This window comes from Canis lupus, chromosome 28 (assembly GCF_048164855.1).
Source record: "Canis lupus baileyi chromosome 28, mCanLup2.hap1, whole genome shotgun sequence".
NCBI lineage: Eukaryota > Metazoa > Chordata > Mammalia > Carnivora > Canidae > Canis > Canis lupus.
The window spans coordinates 5234776-5262076 of NC_132865.1; the positions used below are offsets into that span (position 1 = coordinate 5234776).

General features: G+C 37.5%; 1 protein-coding gene across 3 annotated transcripts in view; it reads right to left on the minus strand.

The window, feature by feature from the left end:
* Positions 1-19284: 19284 nt before the first annotated feature.
* Positions 19285-27301, minus strand: part of LRRC69 (leucine rich repeat containing 69) — a 90016-nt gene continuing 81999 nt past the window's right edge. For all 3 annotated transcript variants that reach the window (XM_072803954.1, XM_072803956.1, XM_072803952.1), the window contains one exon: positions 19285-19640. In XM_072803954.1, coding sequence (XP_072660055.1) covers positions 19530-19640 — 111 coding nt within the window. In that variant the 3' untranslated portion in view covers positions 19285-19529. The remainder of the gene's footprint in view (positions 19641-27301) is intronic.

A 27301-nucleotide genomic window follows, 5' to 3' on the forward strand; every position in this document is an offset into this window, starting at 1 on the left:
TTAAGGGTAAGTAGGACAAAAATGCAGAACACCTACACTTTGACAAGAATTCAGAAGTCATTTATTTTTCTAGATAGTTTTCTTCATTTTTCTGGTTATTAGATAATCAAATTGTTATTATAAAATAGAAAATTTTGTAAAGCATAGGAAGATGTTAAAAAACAGAAAAAGAAAAATACGTTCAGAATCACGCTGATGATTGAAACTTTGGTACATTTGTTCTAGTTTTTTTCTCCATGAAAAATTTTGCTTTAAATAGTTGAGACATTACTATACATATAATTTTTCATTTCATTGAGTAGTATATCATCAGCCTTTATCATTTCATGGAAAACTCTTAGGGAACACCATTTTTTAAATGACTGCACAATTTTCCTTCATAAAGATGGTTTGGTTTACATACCCATCCCCTGGGAGTAGATACATTGGCTCTTCTAGTTTTGGGGTTTCTTTTTAAATTACAGATAACACTAGGATACACATCTTTGGACGTAAATCTTAAACCAGATCTTGGACTCTTTCCTTAGAAGTAGAATTATTAGGGTCTAACTGGCAAAGAATCATTACTAATGATGTCATTTTTATTGGTGGATATTTTTCCCATGCTCCAAGGAACTTTTTTGGGTTAACATCTTACACCAGCCCTGATTTATAATAAACTCATCTTTTGAGTGGTCTCAGTGGGACATTCTTTGACCTGTCACATGTTGACTTCCACAACACTTAATGATGTCTAGTTTTCTGGATCAATTGACTTTCCAATAAAAATTTAAAGCATCATGCTTAGAATTTCTTGGGACCTTGAAGCCACAGGACATATTTTTGTTTTGAGATAATTTTTACTTACTGGTTTACATTCCATATCTGACAACATAATTCAAATGTGGGCTACCACTAATGTGTTGTTACCAAAAAAGCACATAATAATATTCAGACAGCATAGGGAATATAGTCAATAATACAATATACTTATTGTAAACATTTTGTAATATGTATAGTGGTTAAATTACTACATTGTACACCTGAAACTAATTTAATATTATATGTCAACTATACTTCAATTAAAAATATTTTTAAAATAATGATATTCAGAAATTCACAGTGCTCAACTTTATTTGTCCTTAGAAAGTCAAATTGGGTGACTACATATAACTCTGGTAGTGGAGCCAAATAGAAAAAAGAAACAGTTAATAATTATAAATTTATCATTTATCGGAAGATATAAACAAATACCTAAGCCATTTTACTTTATTGAAAATTCAAATTTTTAAGGGACATCTTAGACCTTCCATAAAGCACTTCTTTTTGCTTCAAAAATTAGCACATAGGGACTAATACCAGAGTTCTCATTCTCCCAATCAATTATTAACATTGATTAGAAGTTGCAAGATTTACATTGCACATAGATTGCAATGATATTTTGCACCACATCCACTATATTATTGACAGTAAAAACTATGTATACTAGAACAGATAAACCAAACCCTAGAGAGCACTACTTTTTATCATAACAAAGGAGAAAAACAAAATAGAAATATTGGAAGTGTTGTCTACAGACAACCAACCAGCACATAGGCAAGCAAAGCTGAAATTCTATGCTAACCTTTCAAGGTCTTTGAGGGGAGGATTTAGATAAGTAGAGTACCAAGGACAATGCCTGGTACATGGGAGAGGCACTGATAAATGTTAGTTGTTAACTCCTATAAATCTCTTTCATTGGTTGCTAAGATGATTTGAACAATGTGTGTGAGTATTTCAATAGTTTTGAACTGAGCTTTTAATATGCCTTAATGCCTTAAAAGCACAGAAGAAGAACATCATATATGTCTTATTTCCCATCATTATTCAATTAGAATGGAATGTTTTCTTCTTCTGGAATGGATATTCTTACCCAGTTTATAATTTTAATTCTACTCAGCCTCCAAATTGAGTAACAACCTAAACCTATTTCCATCTGCCTGGCTTGAATCTGAATTCTGACTTGGACTATAGCACTATTTATCCTCAAAACATGGTCATGTACTCCTGTCTGTCTAGTCTGGAGATCTGCACATCAACTCCACTCTCTCTGCTCAGACCCTAAGCATTGTCATACCCTCAAAGTGATCCTGAAAGTCCTAAACTCTTGACTTTATCTTCTGGTCTCTATTCTCTACATTCTGAATATAATTAACAAAAGGGCCATCCATATCCTATGTCAACAGAGTTGAATTTGTTCTTCAGTTGAATTACTGAAATGTGAAGTTGAGAAAAATTCTAAAGCAGTGCATAATGCTCAGCAAGAAAGTTGGCATAGAGGAGTAACCACCCATATAGTGTAAACTTATCATTATTGCTCTAAGAATTTTTAATCTTAGGCAATTCTTTAAGAAAGCTAGCAGAAATACTTTCTCATATTTTTATCTATAAATTGCTTTTAACATATTGATTGTGAGTCTCAATCTAATCTATAAAAAACAATGTTTTATTGTACTTAGAAATTAAAAGTCATGCAAAGTATAAAATGATGAATATGCTTAGTGGCACATAGTATTTATGCCTAACTATTGTTTTAGCTTATTCTTTTCTTCTTCTATAGAGAAGAAATTATTTTTGATGGACAGTATATTAACCTGTACTTAAAAGAAAATCTCCACCTAATTAAATATATATTCCCAAAGTCTCCAATCCAATGAACATTCTTATTATTTGAAACCACTGTTTTAATGGGTTGCTTAAAAATTTATGCAGGTTGATCAGCAAGTTTTCTGACATGTCTCCACGGATTACCCATCGCCCAGGAAGTCTCAAGATGAGGAAGCATTATGTTGTAGGAGACCTAACATAATTAGGGTTGTAAAACCAAAGGCAAAAGATTTAAGAGTTCAAGGTATAAACTGCCCTTCTGGAATTAGGTCTTGAGATTAGAAATAAGGCAATTTGTATATGTGATCTTTCCTATATTCTAGACCATATCTTGAGTAGCTAATGCTCAAAACAGTAAGTGTAATGAAAGTGCCTGTATCACGTTTATCAATAAAGCAATTTCTGAACCTGTTGACCCACCTTAGGTAAGAGGTAAGAAAAGTCATTCATCTCCTACCTCCATTTTCATGGGATCACCACCCAAAAAGCAACCAGCTGAAAGCAGAGAGCTCATCAACTTATCCATAAGTCCAGAAAAATAACTCCATCACAAGAATACACCTTGTATTCTTGTCACCCCAGGATAATCATCAGCTAAGGGGACTAACGTGGGTCATATGGAAGATAATTCCTTTCCTGTTAATCTTAAATTTTGAAAAATCCCCTTCCTTTACTTGATTAACGTAATCAGATTAAAAATCAAAAGGAACAGATGGATGCAAGAATGTAATAGAGACAGAAGTCACATAATAAGCAAAAAAAGGCAGGTTGGGGCAAGAAAGGTCAAAGACGAATCTTTCTAGTGTCTGGGTCTATGGTGATGCCATTATTACAATAGGGATGGAGACACTGAGAAAGCTCAGAATGCACCACAAGAAGGTGATGATTCAACCATGAGAAATAGCATGGAGAACTGAAATGAGGGATTAGAGATGGAACACAATCAAACAGAAGGAAAAAAGAAAGATGAGGGCTTAGAAAAGCACGGAATTTAGCAATTAGAAAGTTGTTGGATGCCCTTTAGGAGAGAAGTTTTATCATAGTGATAGATACAGACACCAAATTGCAGCTATTTAAAGAATGAATGGATGGTAAGAAAATATGAGCTACCTGTTCTATAGCTATCCTATAATCAAATAGGATGCAGAGGGAGCTTGAGGTTCTTTACGGTAGAAATCTCTAATCACTTTTATAGATGGAGGAAAGACATAGTAGAGAGGGGCAAAAAAAGCAAAAATGAGACATGCATGATGATACCAGATGGAGCAAGTCTGGAAGGCAGGAGGCAAAAGGATGAAGGGCACAGATCACAGGATCATCCTCTAAAAGGACAAATGTCTATTCCCCAGACAGGAATGGAAGAAGAGAAATAGAGAAAAGGGAGAAAGTCCAACAAGATGGAAAGAAAAGAAATTGAGTGAGTTTTTTGTTAAACAGCCTCAAATTAACTGGAATAATAGGTAAGGTAATGTTGTCAGATACAGCAAATTAAAATCCAGGACATCCAGTTAAATTTAAATTTCAGATAAGGAATGACTTTTATATTTTTAAATATAGATATGCTCCATGGAATATTTGGAACAGACTTATACAAAAAAAAAAAAAAAAAGAAAAAACCCCCAACCCATATCTGTTGTTTGTCAGAAATTGAGATTTGTGCGTGGGACATACTTACACTAAAACATGATTTATGCGAACAAATTTAAATGGGGAGCCTGTATTTCATCCAGCAATCCTAAATGAAGGTTATCTTCTGTGAATAAAAACATTAATAGGTATAGCAAACAGACACAGAGCTTTTTTCCCACAAATATGAGTTCCCAAAAATATCTTTCAAAAGTAATGTAGAGGGACGTCTGGGTGGCTCAGCAGTTGAGCATCTGCCTTTGGCCCAGGATGTGATCTTGGAGTCCCGGGATCGGGATCGAGTCCCACATTGTGCTCCCCGCAGGGAGCCTGCTTCTCCCTCTGCCTGGGTCTCTGTCTCTCTCTCTGTATCTCTCATGAATAAATTTTAAAAATCTTAAAAAAAAAAAAAAAAAGTAATGTAGAAACCATATTATATTTATGTTAAACCTGTTTTCCCCTAGACTCTCTTCTTTTGATAAAGGGAACTGAATTGGAAAACCATGGCCGTGCTCAGTGGTGTCCTGCCACTAGCCTACCAGGTGACTGGCCACCACACTACCAATGAAGCACTGGAGTCGCAGCCAGATGGGGTCTGAATTCCAGTTCTGCGACTTCTTGGCTGTATCATCGTCAGCAAGCTTGACTAACAGGAGGATCAAATAAAATAACTGACCTAAAAAAGACTAAGCACAAAGGTCACCGGAGACCAAGCAGTTGATAAACTCTAGATATTGGCGTGGGCAGCAGAAGTAGTGGTAGGTCACTTTATTCTTAGCATGTGTGTATTTTACATAGGAAAGAGTATTGTCAAAATTATTTTTAATAATACTGACAATCAATAGTAGTTCGATTTCAGACTGGTAAATCAAATATTCTTATTTAAACATTAAAAATATGTTTGTAACATAAACAATAGCGCTTCCTCTGTAACACAGTTAAATGGAGGGACCTGCACTAACTCTGTGAAGCAACAGTGTCACCTAGTGGTTGTCAAGTCAATAATGAACAATTAAGAACACCTGGATAAAGATTGTTAGGACTGGAATCTGCAAAGAACTTACCAAATTTATCTCAGTGATGACTATTGATGGTGGTTAATATTTTCTGTAATATAATACATCAATTTTCTTCTCACTTTGTCTTATTAAAATGATATGCGCCCTACCATCCAGAGGGTTGGGTTTTTTTTTTTTTTTTTTTTTTTGGCTTTTTGCTGCTTTTACCCGTTTCATCTGACAGCCTAATATACTTTGTTAAAGAAACAAATTCCTTCTGCCCAAGTTACTTGAATTATGAAATAACTCAAATGGATTTTGGATTTCTCACAGCTTCTTCTAACTATTATTCCCTGAAACCTTGGCAGAAGGGGGGAGAGGTGGACAGAGCTGGAAATTTGAAGCCTGAGGCTTCCTCAATTATCAGCTTCAATGTTTTCCCCTTCTATTTAGGTTAGGGGTTTTGCTTTTCTTTCTCATGCAGTCAAGAGGATCTATGCTTTTCTTTGGGAAAAGAAAAGAAATGATTTTCCCAAAAGTCACGTTGAGATATAAATACACTACCGCAAATTTTGTTTCTGTATTAATTGGGACCAATGTCTACTCCAGATATACTCTGCTGCTTCTGTCCTGAGGGCCTCTCAAAGAGATGAGAGATTTATAGCTCACAGGGTTATGCATGTAAGTAAAATGTTTAAAAAGTAATGGATAGGTTTTTTTTTTTTTCACTTCCCGAAATGTCAAGAGAAATAAAGTTAAAAATCCCAAGTAGCTTTGGGTGGATATTTTACTTTGACTCTCTTTAATCTACTTTTTTCTATGAGAATATTACAGAAGTTCCAAGCCAAAATCCTAGTGGTCAGGAGATAGTTAAGTAAACTTGGCATTAAAACTGGTAATATATCATCTCAAATATAACTTGAGAGTTATTAATCAGTGGCTGTTAGAAATTCTTCCTGTGTTTGTGAGAAATATATATATATGTATACATATATATTTTTTAAAAATATCCATTAGGAACCAGTTCTTTTAAAGAACCGATCTGTTTTTAGCTATATTTTTTAAGTCCCCAATGATTCTCGATCACCAAAATATGTGTCTCTCAGACCTTTCACAGTCCTTTCCTCCTCCAGACTCTGTCTCACCCATGATCTTTCATAAATATTTCATGGCTGACACTTTTCACAATGTTCCTAGACTAGTAGGAATTTTGATTTTCTCTTTTTCTCCTGATAGGAATGAGTGAGAATATGCACATGGATAATTTATTAGAAAGTGCATGCCAGAGTCTCTAAAGTCAGCCCTACACATGAGGAGGAATATAACTCCTGCAACATTTCCTTCCATCTCCTTTAGTTGCTCCTTTTTGTCTGGATGCTTTTTTTTTTCAGAACGTAGGGAATAAGCCCTCAATAACCAGAGGTAGACAGCTCAGATGCAATTTTACCTTGCAGAAATCCCAGGTAAAGCAATAGAGTCAGACCACTGAATCCTCTTAGGACAAACCTGGGAAACCTGTTCACTAATTCATGGCATCTCTGTTTGTAGGGCTTGAATGGCTGCTCTTAGAAGAAAAGGTAAACTTGAAGTAACAGGTAATATTGCACAGTCCCTTTGAACCATCCATGTGAGTCAGGTGAGGAAAGGAATGACCTGTTCTTCCTTGAGTGTACTGCCTATCGGATGTCTGAGAAAACCGTGCAACAACACAATGACAGCTCGGTTATACGATGCCTGTTCATTGAGTGGGAAGATTGTTTTCAGTCACGATCACTTGCTATCTGAAAAAATACAGAGTTCTCATTCAGATTTGACTGTCTTATTTAAGAGCATCATACACTTCAAATTTGGTTTCTCAATTCCCTCATTAGAATTGAGAATGAGCCAGTATTTTATGCAAATGAAAAAATAGGCAAAGATACATGCCCTTTGTTGCCAAGTTTTTCTGCAGCATTTTTATAGTAACACGGAAGAATTTCCGAATACACAAAACAACTATAAAGGCTTTGGGAAGCCACTCTGAAAACTAATGGGTTTAACATTTTAAAGCAAGAATTGAAAAGTTTGTGATATGACCAAGAGACTCATACAAAATGAATTAGGTTATAAATCTAGTAATCTCCAAAATATATTACTGACCAACATTCCACCCCTAGAGGTAGTCATGCTTTGAAGAGCAAGAATAGAAGAGACACTGAGATTTTCAGAGTATTGGGAATTATACTTGTTGAAAAGAAATTAAACTAAGTTAAATATGAAAATTAGTTCCAGATTCATGGCAAACAAATTCAATCCATTCTTCTTATTGCCCTGGTCTTCTACATCTGCTATCTGATCTATTTGGAATAAGCAAATGCTTCTGAGAACTCAAAGTTGGAATATCATCTTAAAGGGTGTTGGAGAAGAGAAGAGAGGTAAGAGACAGAGGGAAGGGCAGTGACAAGGGCTGGAAGGCAAGAATTACATGTAAGGGTATAAAGAATAGCACAAAGAATGGCCTTGTGTAGCAACAAGAAAGTTCAAATGATAAGTTATAGGAAGTCTGGCTCTCTGGAAGACTCTATGGACAAAGCATAACCATATTTTTAAAAAAACATATTGAACTAAGAAGAAAGCTAAGAGTTTAGGCTTTTCCACTGACACACTGAGTGATTTTGGATAAGTTACTTCACCTTTTTGGGTTTCAGAGACAAGGGCAGGCTACTTGCCCCTCCCCTACATTTTTTTTAAGGTTTTTTTTTTTATTTATTCATGAGACACACAGAGAGAGCGAGAGAGGCAGAGACACAGGCAGAGGGAGAAGCAGGCTCCATGCAGGGAGCCTGATGCGGGACTCGATCCCAGGACTCAATCCCAGGACTTGATCCAAGGACTCCAGGATCATGCCCTGAGCCAAAGGCAGGTACTAAACTGCTGAGCCACCCAGGGATCCCTGCCCCTCCCCTACATTTTCTGAGGGGAAGTCAGTCTACTACGTTTCCTATCTCTTCAGAGATGAATTTCTTTGTTGCCTTTTCCCTTCACATTTTCTCTTCTCCCCTTTCAGGCTCGTCCTGATTTGTATTTTGCAAGAGTCAACCTGATGCATCTTAACTAGGCTGAAATAAATGATCCATAGAGTTTCAAAAGGATACTAAAAAAAAAAACACACACACACAATTTAAATACAATCAGGCAAGACTGTGGAAGCATCTTGCAAACCCAAGGCATTCTCCACCAGCTTAGAAATATTTCCAATGTACTTCAGTTCTCCCAAAGAACACTGAGCAGTGTTCTTGGCTAGAATCATCAAACCTTAATTGGGTCAGTCATCACCAGCTTCAGAAATGCATAGCCTTTCTTACAACCACAGGACTAGAAAGATCAACATTCGGTTTAGATCGAGGCTTCATAGAAATATATTATAAGTCTGCTCGGCACAGGCAGTGACTGATTCCTTTATACAACACTTGGCATCCCGTGGATGTTCTCTCAACAAATAACAGCCCCACAGAATTGGCCCATTTAGCATGCCTGCTGACGTCTTCACTGGTTCCCCCCTCTGTCACCTATGCAAGCATTCTGGTACTCTGGTTTCCCCATGCCAAGCCACTGCGCTTTGCTTAGATGTTCCTGAAATTCAGCAAGACACGTTCTACCAGAAGAACTGATTCTGGATCATGTGCCCTGGGAAAAAAAAAATCTCTGAGTACTAAGCTAATGGGAACACCCTTAGCACTCTTAGAATCATAGTACAGGGAACCCTGGGTGGCGCAGCGGTTTAGCGCCTGCCTTTGGCCCAGGGCGCGATCCTGGAGACCCAGGATCGAATCCCATGTCGGGCTCCAATCCCATGTCGGGCTCCCGGTGCATGGAGCCTGCTTCTCCCTCTGCCTATGTCTCTGCCTCTCTCTCTCTCTGTGACTATCATAAATAAATAAAAATTTTTAAAAAAAGAATCATAGTACAGTGGAAAAGTACTTTATCTAACAATAAATAATTGCGCTCATGAGATGAGAAGTTCAGATACCTGGTGTCTATGACATGAGATAGCTTCTCTAAATAACTCAGCTTCTTCTCTCAGCTTCTCTAAATAACTATTTAAAAACATAATGTATCAGAATTCGCAATACAAAGGGGCCTTGTGTGAGCATAAATACAAATAACATATTGTGAGTAGATCACTTGGTTAGATAAATGAGCCCTGGAAATGCTTAGATTGATGATTCCATGACTATTGCAATCAGGAAGGCAGCACTTTATTTATTGCTGTGTACTTCTAAAATACATCCAGAGATGGGATCCCTGGGTGGCGCAGCGGTTTGGCGCCTGCCTTTGGCCCAGGGCGTGATCCTGGAGACCCGGGATCGAATCCCACATCGGGCTCCCGGTGCATGGAGCCTGCTTCTCCCTCTGCCTATGTCTCTGCCTCTCTCTCTCTCTCTCTGTGTGACTATCATAAATAAATAAAAAATAAATATATATATATATAAAAATAAAATAAAATAAAATAAAATACATCCAGAGAAAAAAAATTAACTCAGATCAGTTCTTTTTTTCTTAATGAGTAATTCTATCTTAAAAGGACTTTTCAGCTTGGGAATCTTGGGTAATTTTTGTTACAATACACTCTAACAAATTTATGTAGAGTAATAGATAAGAATTACATATACCTAATTCTCTAAAAAGTGACATAAAGCCCCAGCACTATGACTAGGAAGTTTTTATCAGATCAAAGGAAGGCCACAGCAGCAGTGCCAGATGCTTCTCTGATCTCTAGTTCCTGCCTAGCAGTGGAAAAGAATCAAAACAAGGAAGATGGACAACACACACACACACACACACACACACACACACTTCCCTGTGTCATATACTACTGGCCTCTTGCCTTGAAATCAGGAATCTAACGGCTACCTACTGACTCCATCTTTCTCCTCTCAGTTTTTGGATTTAAAATAATCCACCTTAAGCTGCAAATTGGAACACAGCGATTCAAAGTGCCAAATTCTTAATCCCTGAGAAGAAAGAAAAAAAAAAAAGAAGAAGAAAGAAGAAAATAATCACAGCCACGGTCAGACCTTATTAAGTGGTACCCTTCAAACACTACGTCTTTTGACTTTTAAAGAGGCTCCTCAGGTGAGCCCTTGGCTCTCTCCCACTAAAAGAGCCTTCTCCACCTGTCCCGGTATCTTTGTTACCTGAGACTGTAATATGGAAGGAACCGAGTTGTCTACATGTTAGAATCTCACCCAGGGTGAGATTTGTAGAACAGAAAAAAAAAAAAGCATCACCATTTTATTTCCTTGAAGACAAAGTCCTCAGATGATAGAAGGATATAATATATTCCTGATCAAAATCCATGCTTTTGATTATATTTTCCCCTCCAGTGTTCTGGTGGACAGTTCTTCCAATGCCCAGTTAGAATCCTGAATTTATCATTCTAAAGCCAAACTTATTTTTCACCAAATCTATTTCTTCTATCTTCATCCCTTATCTCGTTACTTGGCACCAACTTTGTCACAGATAACCAAGGCAGAAAGCTCAGGAGTATCCATGTCTCCACCTTCTACTTCACTTTTTGACATGCAGCCAGTTCTGTCTCCAAAATAAAGGTCTTCTGAATCTCTCACATTTTCAATTCCTACTGCCATTACCTCAAGTCCCATTGAGTGTACTCACATGGGCTATTACTATAAACTCCCATCTGGTCTTCCTCCCTGGGTTAGCTTTTTTTTTTTTTTAAATATTTAATTTATTTATTCATGAGAGACACAGAGAGAGAGAGAGGCAGAGACACAGGCAGAGGGAGAAGCAGGCTCCATGCAGGGAGCCTGACGTGGGACTTGATCCTGGGTCTCCAGGATCATGCCCTGGGCCAAAGGTGGCGCTAAACCACTGAGCTACCAGACCTGCCCACCTGTGTTGGCTTTTTGTCTCTAATTTCTCTTCTACTCTGCTGCCATCACATTCTAACATTCCCCCATTCATTCATATGCAGTATATGTAAAGCATAAGGTTCTAAAAATTCAAGTTCTTCACAACATGGAGAACTAATATTGAACACTTACTGTGTTGCCTGGCTAAGTGCTGTTCATGTGTCAGTTAAGTTAATTCTCATAACAACCCCTTGAGAAAGGAACTATTATTATTCCATGACTGATAAAACGTTACAGAGAGAGGCCCAGAGAGGTTAGGAAACTTGCCTACAGCTCTACTGTAATACGTAGAGGAGCCTGAGCAAAATGTGCCAGGCAGCCAGTAGAATAGCAGAAGTATTTCCCAATTGGAGGGAACTGCACATAAAAGGCCCAAAATGGAAGTAGCATAGAAGCTTCAGGGCACTGAAAGGAAAATGACTGGAGAAGAACGACCTTGAAAAAAGAACAGTGAGAAGACCAGGGAAGAGGTAAGGAAAGGTAAAGTAGAAATGCCTGTGATGCACAGTAAGGAGTTTCTGCTTTGTCCAGAACTTGGCTGGCAGCCACTGGATGTTTCCAAGCCTGGTTTGGCTCATAGCAGATTATCCATAACAGACAGAAACTGGAAAAAAGCCCAAGGTGAAGAACAGGTGAAAAAAAAAAAGTATTAAACTTATATTATGGAATACTATTCAGCAATAAAAAGGGACAAACTCATGAAATATATAAACAATATTGATGGATCTCAAAACCATCATGCTGAGTGAAAAAAGTCTTACAGGAAAGCACATGCATTATATGACTTCTTTTATATACGCAAAATCCATGGTGGAAAAAAAATCAGAACAAGGGTTCCTCCAGGGGCTTGAGGGAGGAATTTACTAAAAAATAGGGTTGCTAGATAAAATACAAAATTCTCAGTTAAATTTGAATTTCAAATAGACAACAAAGTCTTTTATTTAGTGTATGTCCTATACAATATTTAGACTTTATTATACTAAACATTTTAGTATAATAGTGTGTAAACACTCTCATTTACAGTTGTACCAAAAATAATAAAATACCTGAGAATACTTAGCCAAAGAAGTGAAAGACCTGTACTATGAAAACTATAAAACACTGATGAAATAAATTAAAGATGACACAAACAAATGGAAAGAGAGTCCATGCTCATGAATTGGGAGAACAAATATTGTTAAAATGGCCATACTACCCAAAGCAACCTATAGACTTAATACAATCCTTATCAAAATACCAACAGTGTCTTTCACAGAACTAGAATAAAGAATCCTAAAATTGTATGAAACCAAAAAAGACCCCCAAATAGCCAAAGCAATCTTAAGAAAGAAGAACAATACTGGAGGAATCTCAATCCCAGATCTCATGACATACTCCATAGCTGTAGCAATTAAAACAGTCTGGTACCAGCACAAAATAGACACATAGATCAATGGAACAAAAATAGAAAGCCCATAAATAAACCCACAATTATATGGTCAACTAATCTATGACAAAGGAGGCAAGAATGTATTATCAGAAAAAGATAATCTAAAAAAAGGTGTTGGGAAAACTAAACAGCTAATCACTTTTAAAAAATGAAATTAGACCACTTTCTTATGCTATACACAAAAATAAACTCAAAAATAGATCGAAGCCCTAAATGTGAGATCTGAAACCACAAAATTCCTAGAAGAAAACACAGGCAATAATCTCTTTGACATCAGTCATAGAAACACTTTTTTAGATATGTCTCCTTTGTTAACGGAAACAAAACCAAAATTAAACAATTGAGATTACACCAAAATCAAAAGATTTTGCAGAGTGAAGGAAACCATCAACAAAACAAAAACACAATATAGTGTATGAGAGAAGATATTTGTAAACCATATATCCAACAAGGGGTTAATATCCAAAATATATAAAAACTTACACAACTCGACATCAAAAAACCCACAAATAATCCAATTAAAAATGGGCAGAAGACATGAACAGATATTTTTCCAAAGAAGACATACGGATGGCCAAGAGACACATGAAAAGTTACTCAACATCAACTAATCATTGAGGAAATGTAAATCAAAACTACAATGAGATAGCACCTGTCAGAATGGCTAAAATTAAACATGTGTTGGCGAGGATGTGGAAAAAGGAACCCTCGTGCATTGCTGGTAGGAATGCAAACTGGTGCAGCCACTGTGGAAAACAGTATGGTGATTTCTCAAAAATTAAAAAATAGAATTACCATCTGATCCAGTAATTCCACTACCTGGATATTTACTCAAAGAAATCAAAAACACCAATTCAAAAAGATATATGCACCCCTACATTTAAAGCAGCATTATGTACAATAGCCAAAATGCAGAAGCAATCCAAGTGTCCATCAATAGATGAATGGATACAGATGAGTACACACACACACACACACACACACACACGCACAGTGGAATATTACTCAGCCATAGACAAGAATGAGATCTTGCCATTTGCAACAACATGGATGGATGTAGAGAGCATAATGTGAAGTGAAATGAGTCAGTGAGAGAACAACAAATACCGAATACCATATTCACTTATAGGTGGAATTTAAGAAATAAAACAAAGAAAAAAAAGACAAACTAAAAAACAGACTCTTAAATAGAGAGAATAAACTAATGGTTGCCAGAGGAGAGGTGGAGAGGGGGACGGGTGAAATAGGTGAAGGGGATTAAGAGTACAGTGACCACGATGAGCACTGGGTGATGCTGAATCACTATATTGTACACCTGAAACTAATATAACTCTGTAAGTTAACTATACTGGAATTAAATAAATAAAATTTAAAATAAATAAAAAGGTGTTCATTGTATTGCTGGAATTCAAATTTAACTGGGTGTCCTGTGTTTTTATTTGTGGAATCTGTCAAACCCTACAGGGAAGGCACAAAGGAGAATTTTCTGGGGTCATGGTAATACTGTGTATCTGGATAAAGGTATATAAATGCACTTGCAAAAGTCATGTAACTTTGTGCGTGTAAACACATGCATATAAATTTTACCACAGGGAAGAAAAGAAATAAGTATTGAATTCTAGTTACATACAGACAAATATTAGAAGAAAAACACATTGATGTCTCCAAATTCAAATTATATCAAAAATAAAATGGTAAAATGGATTCATGCCTGAATAGAGAGATGAATAGATATGTAATAAAAGCAAATATGGTAAAATGGGAATTGTAGAATCTAGGTAATAGGCATGTGAATGTTCACTGTAAAATGCTCCCAACTTTTCTCTATGTTTGAGAATTTTTATAATAAAATGTTAAGGGGAAAAGCCCTGCCCTGCTCTCATGGAGTTTCCATTAGAGTGGAATGAGACAGACAATAAATAATATTTGTAAATAAAATATGGAGTTAAATAGAAAGTGATGACACACAGGAGAAACAGAAGGTAAGGGGTTTAGTTATCCTGGGAACCACTCCCTGCAGGGTGAGAGAGGATGTTGTGTTAGGAACAGACAGAATGTCTATAAGGCTTTATCTATCCCTAGCTTTAAAGAATGTCTTCCCTATTGAAGGTATCAAGAAAAGTAGTGGATGAGCAATTATAAACCAAAATGGTAGTCTTTCAATGGAATATGGATATTTTATTCTCCTAAGTACTTTTTTAAGTCAATATTACTTACTTGACTGAGGTATTTAAAGTGGTAAGCTTTAAAGCATTTTAAATGCCCTTTCTCATCTTCTATTTGGAAAGATAAAATGATAAATTACATGTAACCTCTGATTTACATGAGAAAGAAATCAAAAAGGTTTTGGTTATAATTCGATTGGAAGCTTTTTCTAACGTTACCAGAAGTAGTAGCTCTTTATGATCCGTTTCCCCTGCATCCGACTTTCTCATCCTCTAAAACACCTTTGTCCTTTCTCCAAATTTTTACCTACTATCTAAGGGAATAAAAGGCAGATTTCCCATAAAATAGCCCCTGTAAACATCTCCCACACACACACACATGGCCCCAGCCCCATGCTATCGGCCTGCAAGCCTCCACCCAAGCTTGTCCTCACCTGGAGTCTGCAGTGATGCTGATGAGCCCTACCTCTCTGGGCAAGGCCCAGACACCAGCCCTCCAATGTGTCTGATCTCTCAGCTGCCCTTGGATGGCCTGCTGCGATGACATTATAGATCCTTTGTTTTCTCCACCTACCTTCTAACTCAGCCTCCCTCTTTCAGCTCTTATAGCTCACTCATCCACCACCAGCCCACTGTTTACCAATGGTGTTGCCCTATTAGCCATCCTCACTCATTCGGACCCTGTATGTAGAAACAGGCCATATATTCTGCACTCTTTTCTACCTCAGGTGATTACTCTGACCCCTCAGGATTCACACTCTAGCAGGATGAGGACTATTTAAAAGTCCCCTCATCAATGCTGGTGGGCCACAGCTGGTCTAGGTATCTCAAAGTCCCTTCTGAACCTCAAGTCAGGAGACTCCACACGATTCGGAGCCCTGTGGCCTGCAGAAAGCTCCCCAAATTCCAGCAGTGGGTCTGCAGATTAAACAGCCCTGGAATTTTCTCTGCACAAGAGGCAAAACAATTATTTTTAGCATGTGCAACTGACTTCCAGCTATTTATTTTCTCACAGCTGCAGTCTGGGAAATAACCTAGACATAAAGAACATACAAAGAGGTATTTTATGCAGAAAAACCAATGAGAGTTCCATAGGTTATTGTCAAAATTTTAGAAACTTTATCGAGTGAAAAAAAAAAACTCTCTCCCCCTTTATCTAAAACCTTCTCAGTAATCTCCATTAATAAACATTAACATAAAGAAAATAAAGGTTTTTTAACCAAAAAGGTTTTTAAAAAGGCAAATATCAAAAATATTGTTAATGGCTTACGGCTTTGATTATATAAAAATAGTATCAGTACTTTGCTAAATTTACTGATTCTTATCCCATTGGATTCAACTAGCACCATTCTGAACAGTTGTTGGAAATACTGGATAATTAATATTGGGAGAAAAATTCACATTGAATTGTGTAGACAAAGGAGATCCACAAATATAAATAACCAGAGATTATGCTTGAATTATTCAAAGTAACTGGAGACATATAGAAATGCACTAATAGAATAGGAATAAAAAAGAATAGGAATAGAATAGACTGGGAAGAAATTAGTAAGTAGAGACAAACAGAATTCATTAAAAACCCTAAAATAATATGTATATTCTTCTGTCTGGCACTACTTCCCCACAGCTGATGATGATATGAGTTTATGAAAAACAGTAAAAGACTTAATTTCTCTTTCCTTACTCTCCTACATGCTTCTGAGGCAAATGTGAGTAAACCAAGAAAATTCCAGAAAGCACCCACGAGAGACAAAAAGGGAAAAAATTGAATCCAAATAATCCATAAAAAGTCAATGTTTCGGCTGCTTCAACTTAATCTGAATAAATAAAGGTGTTGTAATTGTTAGGAGTAAAAATATTTTGCAGTGTTTCAGATTCTATTAGTGTCTCGGATGAATTACAGATTGGCAAGAAGAGACCGCAAACTCACATGCACATACACACTCCATGTACATATGGAGTAAGAATAACTAAATTTCTGATTTAATTAACCAGTGATTCAGAACATGGGGTGGACCACAGAGTAGAAGCAGGTACATCCTTCCCCAGTCTGGTTGCCATGGTGACATCTGATGCATGACCGTGCATCCAGCAACACTAAATTTTCTGACATCAGAGTCATGATTTTTCTTTAGCACACCATTGATTACTTGGCACTTTTAGCATCATCCTGAGCTTGTTGCCTTTCACTCAACTGATTCTGATTCATTATATTCTACCTGTAGAGTTCATGCCCTTACTCACTTTAGATCTCTGACCAAATATTACCTTATCAGACCCAGACTGCTCTCTATAAAAAGTATTCCCATCATTCTCTATCTCCCAAATCTGATTTTACTTCTCTTCAAAGTATATATCACCATATTATTTGTTTATTTTTCCTTATTTGCCTCCCCTGCCCTATTAGAATATGAGCTTTCTGAGAGCAAGCGCCCTACCAGTTTGTTCTGCTATATTCCTAGAACAAAAACAAACAAAAAACAGTGCCTGGTAAATAGTTGTGCCTCAGTAAATATGTGTTTACTACATGGGAAGACAACAATTTGTGAAGAAGAGAATCAGTCTTGGGGCACCTGGGTGGCTCAGTAGGTTAAGTATCTGCCTTCAGCTCAGGTCATGATCCCAGAGTCCTGGGATTGAGCCCTATGTCCGGCTCCCTGCTTAGTGGAGAGCCTGCTACTTTCTCTCCCTCTGATCCTCCCCCCTGCTCCTGCTCTCACTCAAATAAATAAATAATCTTTAAAAAAGAGAGAGAGAAGAGAATCAGTCCTGTTTTAGAAATGTTGTAGTGGAAAGCTTGGAAACATGAGCTAAAACTAAAGAGACAGAGGAGCTACTCACCCAGGTGTGATAAATGAAGCTAAATAAAACTGGTAGGAGTAGATGAGTTCCTTCAAGTAAAGAAAAAGTACTAAGAGAAGAAAATGTACTGAGCAAAGAGTCTCGTAGAACCCTTGTTTTTGAAAGAATATAGAGAATTCGGTTAGAGGTATTGGAAGAGGCCACCAGAGAAATAAAGAATGAACCTAAAGCATATAGTTTCAAGAGGTAGACGAAGGTCAACTGAGCTCAAATCTGCAGGGAAGACCAGCCAGATGAGGAACAAGTGAATTGGTAGGAAGTCACGGCTGACCTCCAAAAGACCAGTTTTGGAAAAGGGGGCAGAAAACAGGTCTCAGGACCCTGAGATATGACGAGGATGGGGTGAAAAGGTAGAGCTAACATTTTCTTTTCATGTCACCTGAAGTTCAAGGGTACTTGAAATATTTGTTGAACAAATGAGTACATAGATGAATGGATGGATACAGTGTTCTCCCCAGAACCAAGATGGCCTATAAACCGTGGCTGAGGTCGAGATTGAAATGGTAAACAAAATGCTCTTTTGAACAGCACATGTTGCATAAAAATATTTCCCTAATCAAAATCAATTTTCTGAGTAGTTTTCCCTCAATAAACACACACCGTTTATTCCTATAACTCATTTTTAATGAGCTCCTATGACTTTCATGTGTACTTTGTTTTTTATTTTTGTTTAAAATGCATTCTTGATTAATGGAGCCTTTAGAAATTTACCTTGAGGCCCCATCTCTGTCTCGGTGGGGCTTGACTCTGGTATTGATTGAAGGCCTTTCCGCTGTGCTCCACTGATTTAGCTTCCCAGGTATGCTAGAGGCAACCCTGATACATGAAAGAGTATACCCTGAAGTGAACTAAAAAAAGGTCTAGTTGAGAAAGTAATATAAATAATAAAATATATGGAAAATGAGAATCCACTCCGCTTTCTACCAGAAGTACCACCAAATAGTTATGTGAAGAAACATATTTCTAGTGGAATTTAAATAAAATTATGGTCAAATCTCTTGCTCTTCTGAACCTATAGCAATTTTCTCTTAATCAGTACCTATGGTTCTCAAAGGAGAGCATGGCTCGAAATCACCTGGAGGATCTGATAAAACACAGATTGCTGAGTTGTACTCCCTGAGTTTCTGATTTAGTAGGTCTAGGGTAGGACCAAATAATTTCTATTTCTAACAAGTTCTCAGCTGCTGCTGGACAGAACCACACAGGCAAAGACCACTGGTCTATGCAAACTATACCATATATTTCCATAACTTCTTTCTCTCCTTTTCTGTGGTCCTTCAAAGAAAAGGACTCATTCTCATTTCAGAACTATTGCGCTGGCTTCTGTGTCTCTTGTGAAAAACAAAAATAAGGAACAAAACTTTAAAAGTATAAACAAAGTGATATTAGGAGTAACCAAGCCTGAGTTTCCAGCCTTCTACTCCATTTTAAGTAGACTAAAGGTTTTATCTTAGTAAGACATTAGTGCCTCTTAAAAAAGAAGAGCTCATCTGAAATCATACAAATGTGATACAACTGTCTAGCACTAAAAAGTAATTCTCTTTCAATAGCAAAACACGCATAAAATAAATACTTGTCCCTCTCAAAGTCTCTTAATACTTATCTAGAAAAGGAGGGTGGTGGTCTTAAAATGACAGGAAAAAATAACACTTGCCACACAGATCTTTATTTTTCCACTCTTTATTTTAAGTCAAAGAAGAAACAGCATTCTTAGAATCTAAACAAGCTAAAGGGAGATTACAGTGCTTACACTGGGATCTTTACAAGTAAATAATTTTACTTCCTTTGCTTAATGTATTGGCAAAGAGAAGAGACACAGCATGGTATCATAAGTAGGGCATAATCTGACTGTGTGTGCAGAGCTGATGGGGCAAGTCATGTGAGGCTCTAAATGCGTTTCTCACCAGCTCTATACTTGAGCAATTCCAAAGAGGTTAAGACCACGTTTATTGAAACATTTGTAAGAACAAATTAATATTCGAAGAGGTACCAGCTTTAGATTTCTGCTTATCTTCCAGTTCTAAAAGGTAAAAATTAAAGATAAAATTAAAACAGTACTCAGTATTTTTGAATAAAGTAAATATTAACTTTCTCAGACATTTCACAACATTAATTTCTAAAGGACACACTATTCTATTTATGCTTGATTTGCTCTTTTCCCACACACAAACAAATTAGCTAAGAAAAGCATATTCAAAACTAAACAATGAGGTGCCTGGGTGGCTTAGTCAGTTGAGCATCTGACTCTTGGTTTCAGCTCAGGTTATGATCTCAGGGTCCTGGGATCCAGCCCCACATCAGGTTCAGCACGGAGTCTGCTTGAGATTCTCTCCCTCCCTTTTCCTCTGCCCCTCCTCCCACTCTCTCTAAAATAAATAAATAAATCTTTAAAAAAATAAAATTCAAATGATAAAGGATTATCTATGCTTTTATCCAAATATATTATTATACTGTCTAACCATAATGTGTTTGGAATGAAGGTAAAGAACAATTCAGAATCCACACAAACCTGATTTCCGTCCTACAGGGATGTTAAATTGATCGATTTGCACACAATTATTGAACAACCCCCCCCCCAATGGATATCTTGGTTTGGCCTGTCCAGCATCCACTTCCCATGGAAATTAATAATCTTTGCTATCTATAATGTTCATTATGATCTCTATTGTCTGGATTTCAGACAATTTGTTGAATACGTGACTTAGGTTTTTGTACTTCAAATCTCTGTTTTTCATTCTCAATGCACAAAATAGGCAGTCAAAAACCCTATTATCCAGCTTAGTATACATGTCTTGACCACTAATGCTGGAAACAATGACAACTTCAAAAGCTCACCATTTGTATGCTTTATAAACAATTTCTGAAGTCAACATAGTTCTCAGTGAAAGACTCCAAAACAGTCACACAACTAGTAGTTAAACCGGTTGACAATGCTACATACTTTTATCATGAACCCATTGGGCTGTCATCATCAAAATCCACAGTGAGAGGTTTCGTTACTGTTTTATTCGCTCTTCCACAAAATAACTGTGAGGGCCCATTTAAAGGTTCAAGGTACCTAAGCACAGTTATTAAACCATCCTTGAGAGAGTAATTGCCTTTCAACCTTGGTGTTAAATCAGTGGGGAAGTCAAAGTCATATGTCATATCACCTTCACATCCACCTCCAACCATGACTATGAAGTACTCAGATGACATATGGCACTATCTAATGATAAAATATTTGGGACGAAAGTGGAAAATGGTACAGAATCTCTACAAATCCGACTTTATTCCTAAAAGGAGGTTTAGTTGACCAATCAGCAAACATTTACTGAAATCTCCAATCAGCATCTTATTCATGCCTGTCAGCATCTATTCCCCATTCTGCTGGCACAAAAGCCCATCTTTTCCTTTTGGGAACCGCCCTTCACTGATTTCAGTGTATATGTTATAGAAGAGAGAGGATAACTGATCCCACTCTCTGGCTCAAGACTTAGGCATGTAACTCAAGTCCGGCACATAACCCAAGACAGTCCAATAAAGCCAATGAACATCAGCCCTAGGGCTTTCCCTGGATCTATGAAGAGAGGGAAGCTCTCCCTCTGTTGCCAGAAGGCAAAGTGTAGGGTGCAATGAGTGCAAAACCAAGACAAAGGAAAGCAGAGACAATACACATAAAAGGACAGATTCCAGATGATAAATTTGGGTTACCTGGTCCAGCATGACTAAATATTCAGCCAGACCCATTCCTAGGCTTTCTTAATACTTAATAGTTAGTCAGTGCATAAGTTGGGCTTAATTTGCAGCCAAAGTTCTGACAAATTATAAGCAACCTAAAACCTGAACCACGTTAAGCAAAGTGCCAAGGATACAAAGATATAGAACAAATAATCTCTGCCTCGAAGAATCTTTTCAGTATCTAGCTGGAAAGCTAATAAATAAACACAAATAATAACTAGAAACATAGGGCTCAACATCATGATAGGCTCTATATTAGTTCAGAGAGGGGAGGGATCCCCCGGTGGCTCAGCGGTTTAGCGTCTGCCTTCAGCCCAGGGCCTGATCCTGGAGACCCAGGATCGAGTCCCACGTCAGGCTCCCTGCATAGAGTCTGCTTCTCCCTCTGCCTGTGTCTCTGTCTCTGTGTCTCTCATGAATAAATAAATAAAATATTTAAAAAAAAAAAAAAGAAAGAAAGAAAGTTCAGAGAAGGGAGACACCACCGTAGGCTGCATGTTAGGCAAGATTTTACAGTATAAGAAAACGGTGAGCTGGGTTTTGAAGGATGACTAGGTTGTGACTGTCTGGAAAGGACATGAAAGGACATTCAGAAAGAGTCAGCTGTGAGAGTTCAGGAATGTGCATACTGTATTGGGGAAACAATACAGTATAAACAATAAATAGACCATAAAATGTTAAACCATGGACTATCAATAATAAATGAATATATTAGTCCAGGGGTAAGAAAAATTCATAAAGTTTTCCAACGATACACACATTATGTACAGTATTTTAAATCTATATGGGATCATAGTGATTCATTAGATTATAATGGCTAAGTGTTGGAAATTGTGCTCAAAAGCTAAATGTGTTTTTTCCCCTTTGCATCTCATCCAATCAGCTACCCCTGCTAACTACTGTAGCACATTTCGTCTAGAACTAAGGGCTATCAAAATAAACCATGCTAATACACTTCACTTAGTGCTCTTTGAGAAACTAGAACAAAGAGTAGAGCCATGAACCAAGAGGAGGTTACAAAAAGAAAGACAAACGTAAACCAAGGAAACAAGGGGGGCCATACAGTTAATCTGGTTTGCTTTGTCCTGTTTCTCTGGGGTAAAAAGTTTACAATAGAAACTATTGAAGATATTTTCTTTTTTTTTTTTTTTTTTTTTTTTACTGTTTTATTTTTTTATTTTTTATTTTTTTAATTTATTTTTTATTGGTGTTCAATTTACTAACATACAGAATAACACCCAGTGCCCGTCACCCATTCACTCCCACCCCCCACCCTCCTCCCCTTCTACCACCCCTAGTTCGTTTTCCAGAGTTAGCAGTCTTTACGTTCCGTCTCCCTTTCTGATATTTCCCACACATTTCTTCTCCCTTCCCTTATATTCCCTTTCACTATTATTTATATTCCCCAAATGAATGAGAACATATAAAGTTTGTCCTTCTCCGACTGACTTACTTCACTCAGCATAATACCCTCCAGTTCCATCCACGTTGAAGCAAATGGTGGGTATTTGTCATTTCTAATAGCTGAGTAATATTCCATTGTATACATAAACCACATCTTCTTTATCCATTCATCTTTCGTTGGACACCGAGGCTCCTTCCACAGTTTGGCTATCGTGGCCATTGCTGCTATAAACATCGGGGTGCAGGTGTCCCGGCGTTTCATTGCATTTGTATCTTTGGGGTAAATCCCCAACAGTCCAATTGCTGGGTCGTAGGGCAGGTATATTTTTAACTGTTTGAGGAACCTCCACACAGTTTTCCAGAGTGGCTGCACCAGTTCACAGTCCCACCAACAGTGTAAGAGGGTTCCCTTTTCTCCGCATCCTCTCCAACATTTGTTGTTTCCTGCCTTGTTAATTTTCCCCATTCTCACTGCACCCAAAAGCATAAGATACCTAGGAATAAACCTAACCAAAGATGTAAAGGATCTACACCCTAAAAACTAGAGAACACTTCTGAAAGAAATTGAGGAGGACACAAAGAGATGGAAAAATATTCCATGCTCATGGATTGGCAGAATTAATATTGTGAAAATGTTAATGTTACCCAGGGCAATATACACGTTTAATGCAATCCCTATCAAAATACCATGGACTTTCTTCAGAGAGTTAGAACAAATTATTTTAAGATTTGTGTGGAATCAGAAAAGACCCCGAATAGCCAGGGGAATTTTAAAAAAGAAAACCATATCTGGGGGCATCACAATGCCAGATTTCAGGTTGTACTACAAAGCTGTGGTCATCAAGACAGTGTGGTACTGGCACAAAAACAGACACATAGATCAGTGGAACAGAATAGAGAATCCAGAAGTGGACCCTGAACTTTATGGGCAACTAATATTCGATAAAGGAGGAAAGACTATCCATTGGAAGAAAGACAGTCTCTTCAATAAATGGTGCTGGGAAAATTGGACATCCACATGCAGAAGAATGAAACTAGACCACTCTCTTTCACCATACACGAAGATAAACTCAAAATGGATGAAAGATCTAAATGTGAGACAAGATTCCATCAAAATCCTAGAGAAGAACACAGGCAACACCCTTTTTGAACTCGGCCATAGTAACTTCTTGCAAGATACATCCACGAAGGCAAAAGAAACAAAAGCAAAAATGAACTATTGGGACTTCATCAAGATAAGAAGCTTTTGCACAGCAAAGGATACAGTCAACAAAACTCAAAGACAACCTACAGAATGGGAGAAGATATTTGCAAATGACATATCAGATAAAGGGCTAGTTTCCAAGATCTATAAAGAACTTATTAAACTATTGAAGATATTTTCTATTTCCACTGTGGTTTTAGCCATTTCCCTTGTGTATTAAGAAACTCTATGGGTAGGGTTTGAGTTGGCTCTTGTTGCAGGCAGGAATGCAAAGTGTATCCCTCTTTCCCCTTTTTGGGGGTATCAGTTAATTAGAATAAAATATTTTGTTTCGCTTTTTAGGAGCTTATTTTACCAAGGACCATTATCAGTTTTGTACTGACTATGAAACTTTCCTTGTAATTATTCTATAACTTAATAATTACTGTTTCTGATATTTATCAGGGCTATGAATTGTTTACTGGAAATTTTACTAAGAAAAATGAACCCAACATAATTCCTTGGGAACATATTTTTCCATCTAGAGTCACTGGACTCAGGAATGTTTTCACAAAAAATGAAAGTCTCAAATACCTGACCTGTTGATATCCATTTAAATTTGTATGCCCATTTGCAACGATGTGGATGGAACTAGAGCATATTATACTAAGTGAAATTAATCAATCAGAGGAAGACAATTATCATATGATCTCACTCTTATGTGGAATTTAAGAAACAGAATGGAGGATCATAGGAGAAGAAAAGAAAAAATAAAACAAGATGAAATCAGAGAGGGAGACAAACCATAAGAGACTTTAATCATAGGAAACAAACTGAAGGTCACTGGAGGGGAGGGGAGGGGAATAGGGTAACTGGGTGATGGACATTAAGGAGGGCACGTAATGTAATGAGCGCTCGGTATTATATAAGACTGAAGAATCAATGACCTCTACCTCTGAAACAAATAAGACATTATATGTTAATTAATTGAATTTAAATTTTTAAAAAGAAAAAAATTAAAAATTAAAAAATGAATTTCTACGCCTATTTGTGGCATCGTCACAATGGTTTCTTCCAGTACGACACCTGTCTGACAGGAGCACGTTACAAAGGAATAATGACACACCCTCTTACAGAGGACCTCTCTTCACAAACCTCAATTAACATGACTTCAAGACTCTGTGGAAGATAATTACTGCTTTGGTGGTTGTTTACAGATAGAAACTGAAACATCTGAAAGCTCCTTTTTATCAAGCTGAAGTTAGAAAAAGAAAAGGAATTGGTCTATGATTAGACATGCTTTTATTCTGAAGTATCTTTGTAGCAAAAAGCTTTAAAATGTGAAAAGCTATACTACAGTCTAATTTTTCACCCTTTACTATTTATAGTGAAATGCATTATTTCCTAAGGCAAATGAATATATGATTACATCCTCTCCCTAATTTAGGAAAAAGGAGTTTTGCACTTTAAGTTTAAAAGCATATATTTACTAAGTTTTATATTTTTTGAATGGTGGAATTAAGAGATTTAAAAAAAATCACTCAACTCATGCCTTATCGGTGACAATCATTGTCATCTTTTAAACTAAGAAATTTTTTTAAATTATCAAAATGCATATTTATATCACAGAATGAAGTAAAGCTTTGAATGAGGTTTCAGTATTACATGAAACACAAAGCATAAGAAAAGAGTAAGATAGTTTCCTGTTTTCTTTGGAAAAGTATCATAGTAGGCAGAATAATGTCCCCACCCCCCTCACTGCCACCCCCCCCACCCCTGCAAAGATGTTCATGTCCTAATCCCCGGCACCTGTGAATATGTATGTTATCTTATGCAGAAGGGACTTTACAGGTGTGATTAATATAAGGATCGTGAGAGGTCCATAATTATTCTGTATTATCTAGATGGACCCAATTTCATCACAATGATTGTTAAAAGTGGAAGAGGAGAGGAGGGGAGGGGAGGGGAGGGGAGGGGAGGGGAGGGGAGGGGAGGGAAGGGAAGGGAAGGGAAGGGAAGGGAAGGGAAGGGAAGGGAAGGGAAGGGAAGGGAAGGGAAGGGAAGGGAAGGGAAGGGAAGATCCAAGTGATGTGTATGAGAAGGACCAGATCTGTCAATGTTGACTTTGAGGACGGAGGAAGGCGCCATGAGCCAAGGAATGTCAGTGGCCTCTAAAAGCTGGAAAGAACAAGAAAATGGATCCTCCTCTAGAGCCTCCAGAAAGCAATGTAGCCCTGCTGACCCCTTCATTTTAGCTCAGTGAGACTCATGACCTACTGAACCTTCTGACCTACTGAACTGTAACATCATAAATTTTCATTAAGACACCAGATTTGCGGCAATTTGTTACAGCACCAATGGGAAACTGATACTGGTATCATGTTCCAAATTAGCAGGACCATGAAAAGCATGACTATGACAGCCCCTTGGACACTCTGAAACTAGAAGAGGCTTTGATCTAATCCCTTCATTGCCCAGATAAGAGATTAGTCCAGAAGCAGTGAGAAGGAAGGTCCTTTACCTTAAGCCTCAGAATTCAAGCAAGAGACAGGATAAAAACCTAAGTTCATCAAACTCTTACTCAGTGTTAGTCAGAATATTCCTCCCAGCTTCTTTCACCAAAGTAGAATTTTGATTACGGTTTACGAAGCGTGCAGAGCGCTCTGAAAGAATGAACAGTTGTTGGAAAGTGCACACATTTTCAGATAATGCACAGAAGTATGGCGCTTTGCTGTATGATCTCCAACTGCCTAAACATGTTCTCTTGAATCATCCACACAACACTTGAAACTCAGTATGTCTGCGATAAAACTTGGGGTCTTGCCTCCAAATCAGCTCCCTCTGGGGTTTTCTGGTCTTCTCGCTCACGCCCTTAGGCAGTTTCCCACAGCCAATCAACCAAGTTCCATCATCCTTCCTTCCCCACGGGGGTTCCTTTCCTTGCATTCTAATGCTACACCTTACACCCACGCTGAGCAACCACTGAAAGGCCCCTTCAGCTTCCCTTCTCTTCAACCTCCTGCACTCTCCTGCCAAATGATTCCTTCTAAAATACATCTTTCTTTATATCATTGGCTTGTCCCTGCACATTCAGTAGGACTCCATTTCCAAATGGGATCAAGTTCAAACTCCATATTCTATCCTTTGACAGGTTCATAGAATTTGACCTCATTTTTTAAATAATCTTTCTTCCTCCCATTCCCAACCACAAACCAACTTAATTGACTCACTGCCCTATGAATAAGATTCATTTTCCTCCATATTGTTCTCTTCCAAAATATCCCCTCTGCTTCCTTCTCCGTGTATCGGAACTCTACCTATGTCAAGGCCTTGCAGCATCTTTCTGGGCAGTCTCCAGGCCGGACAACTTATAC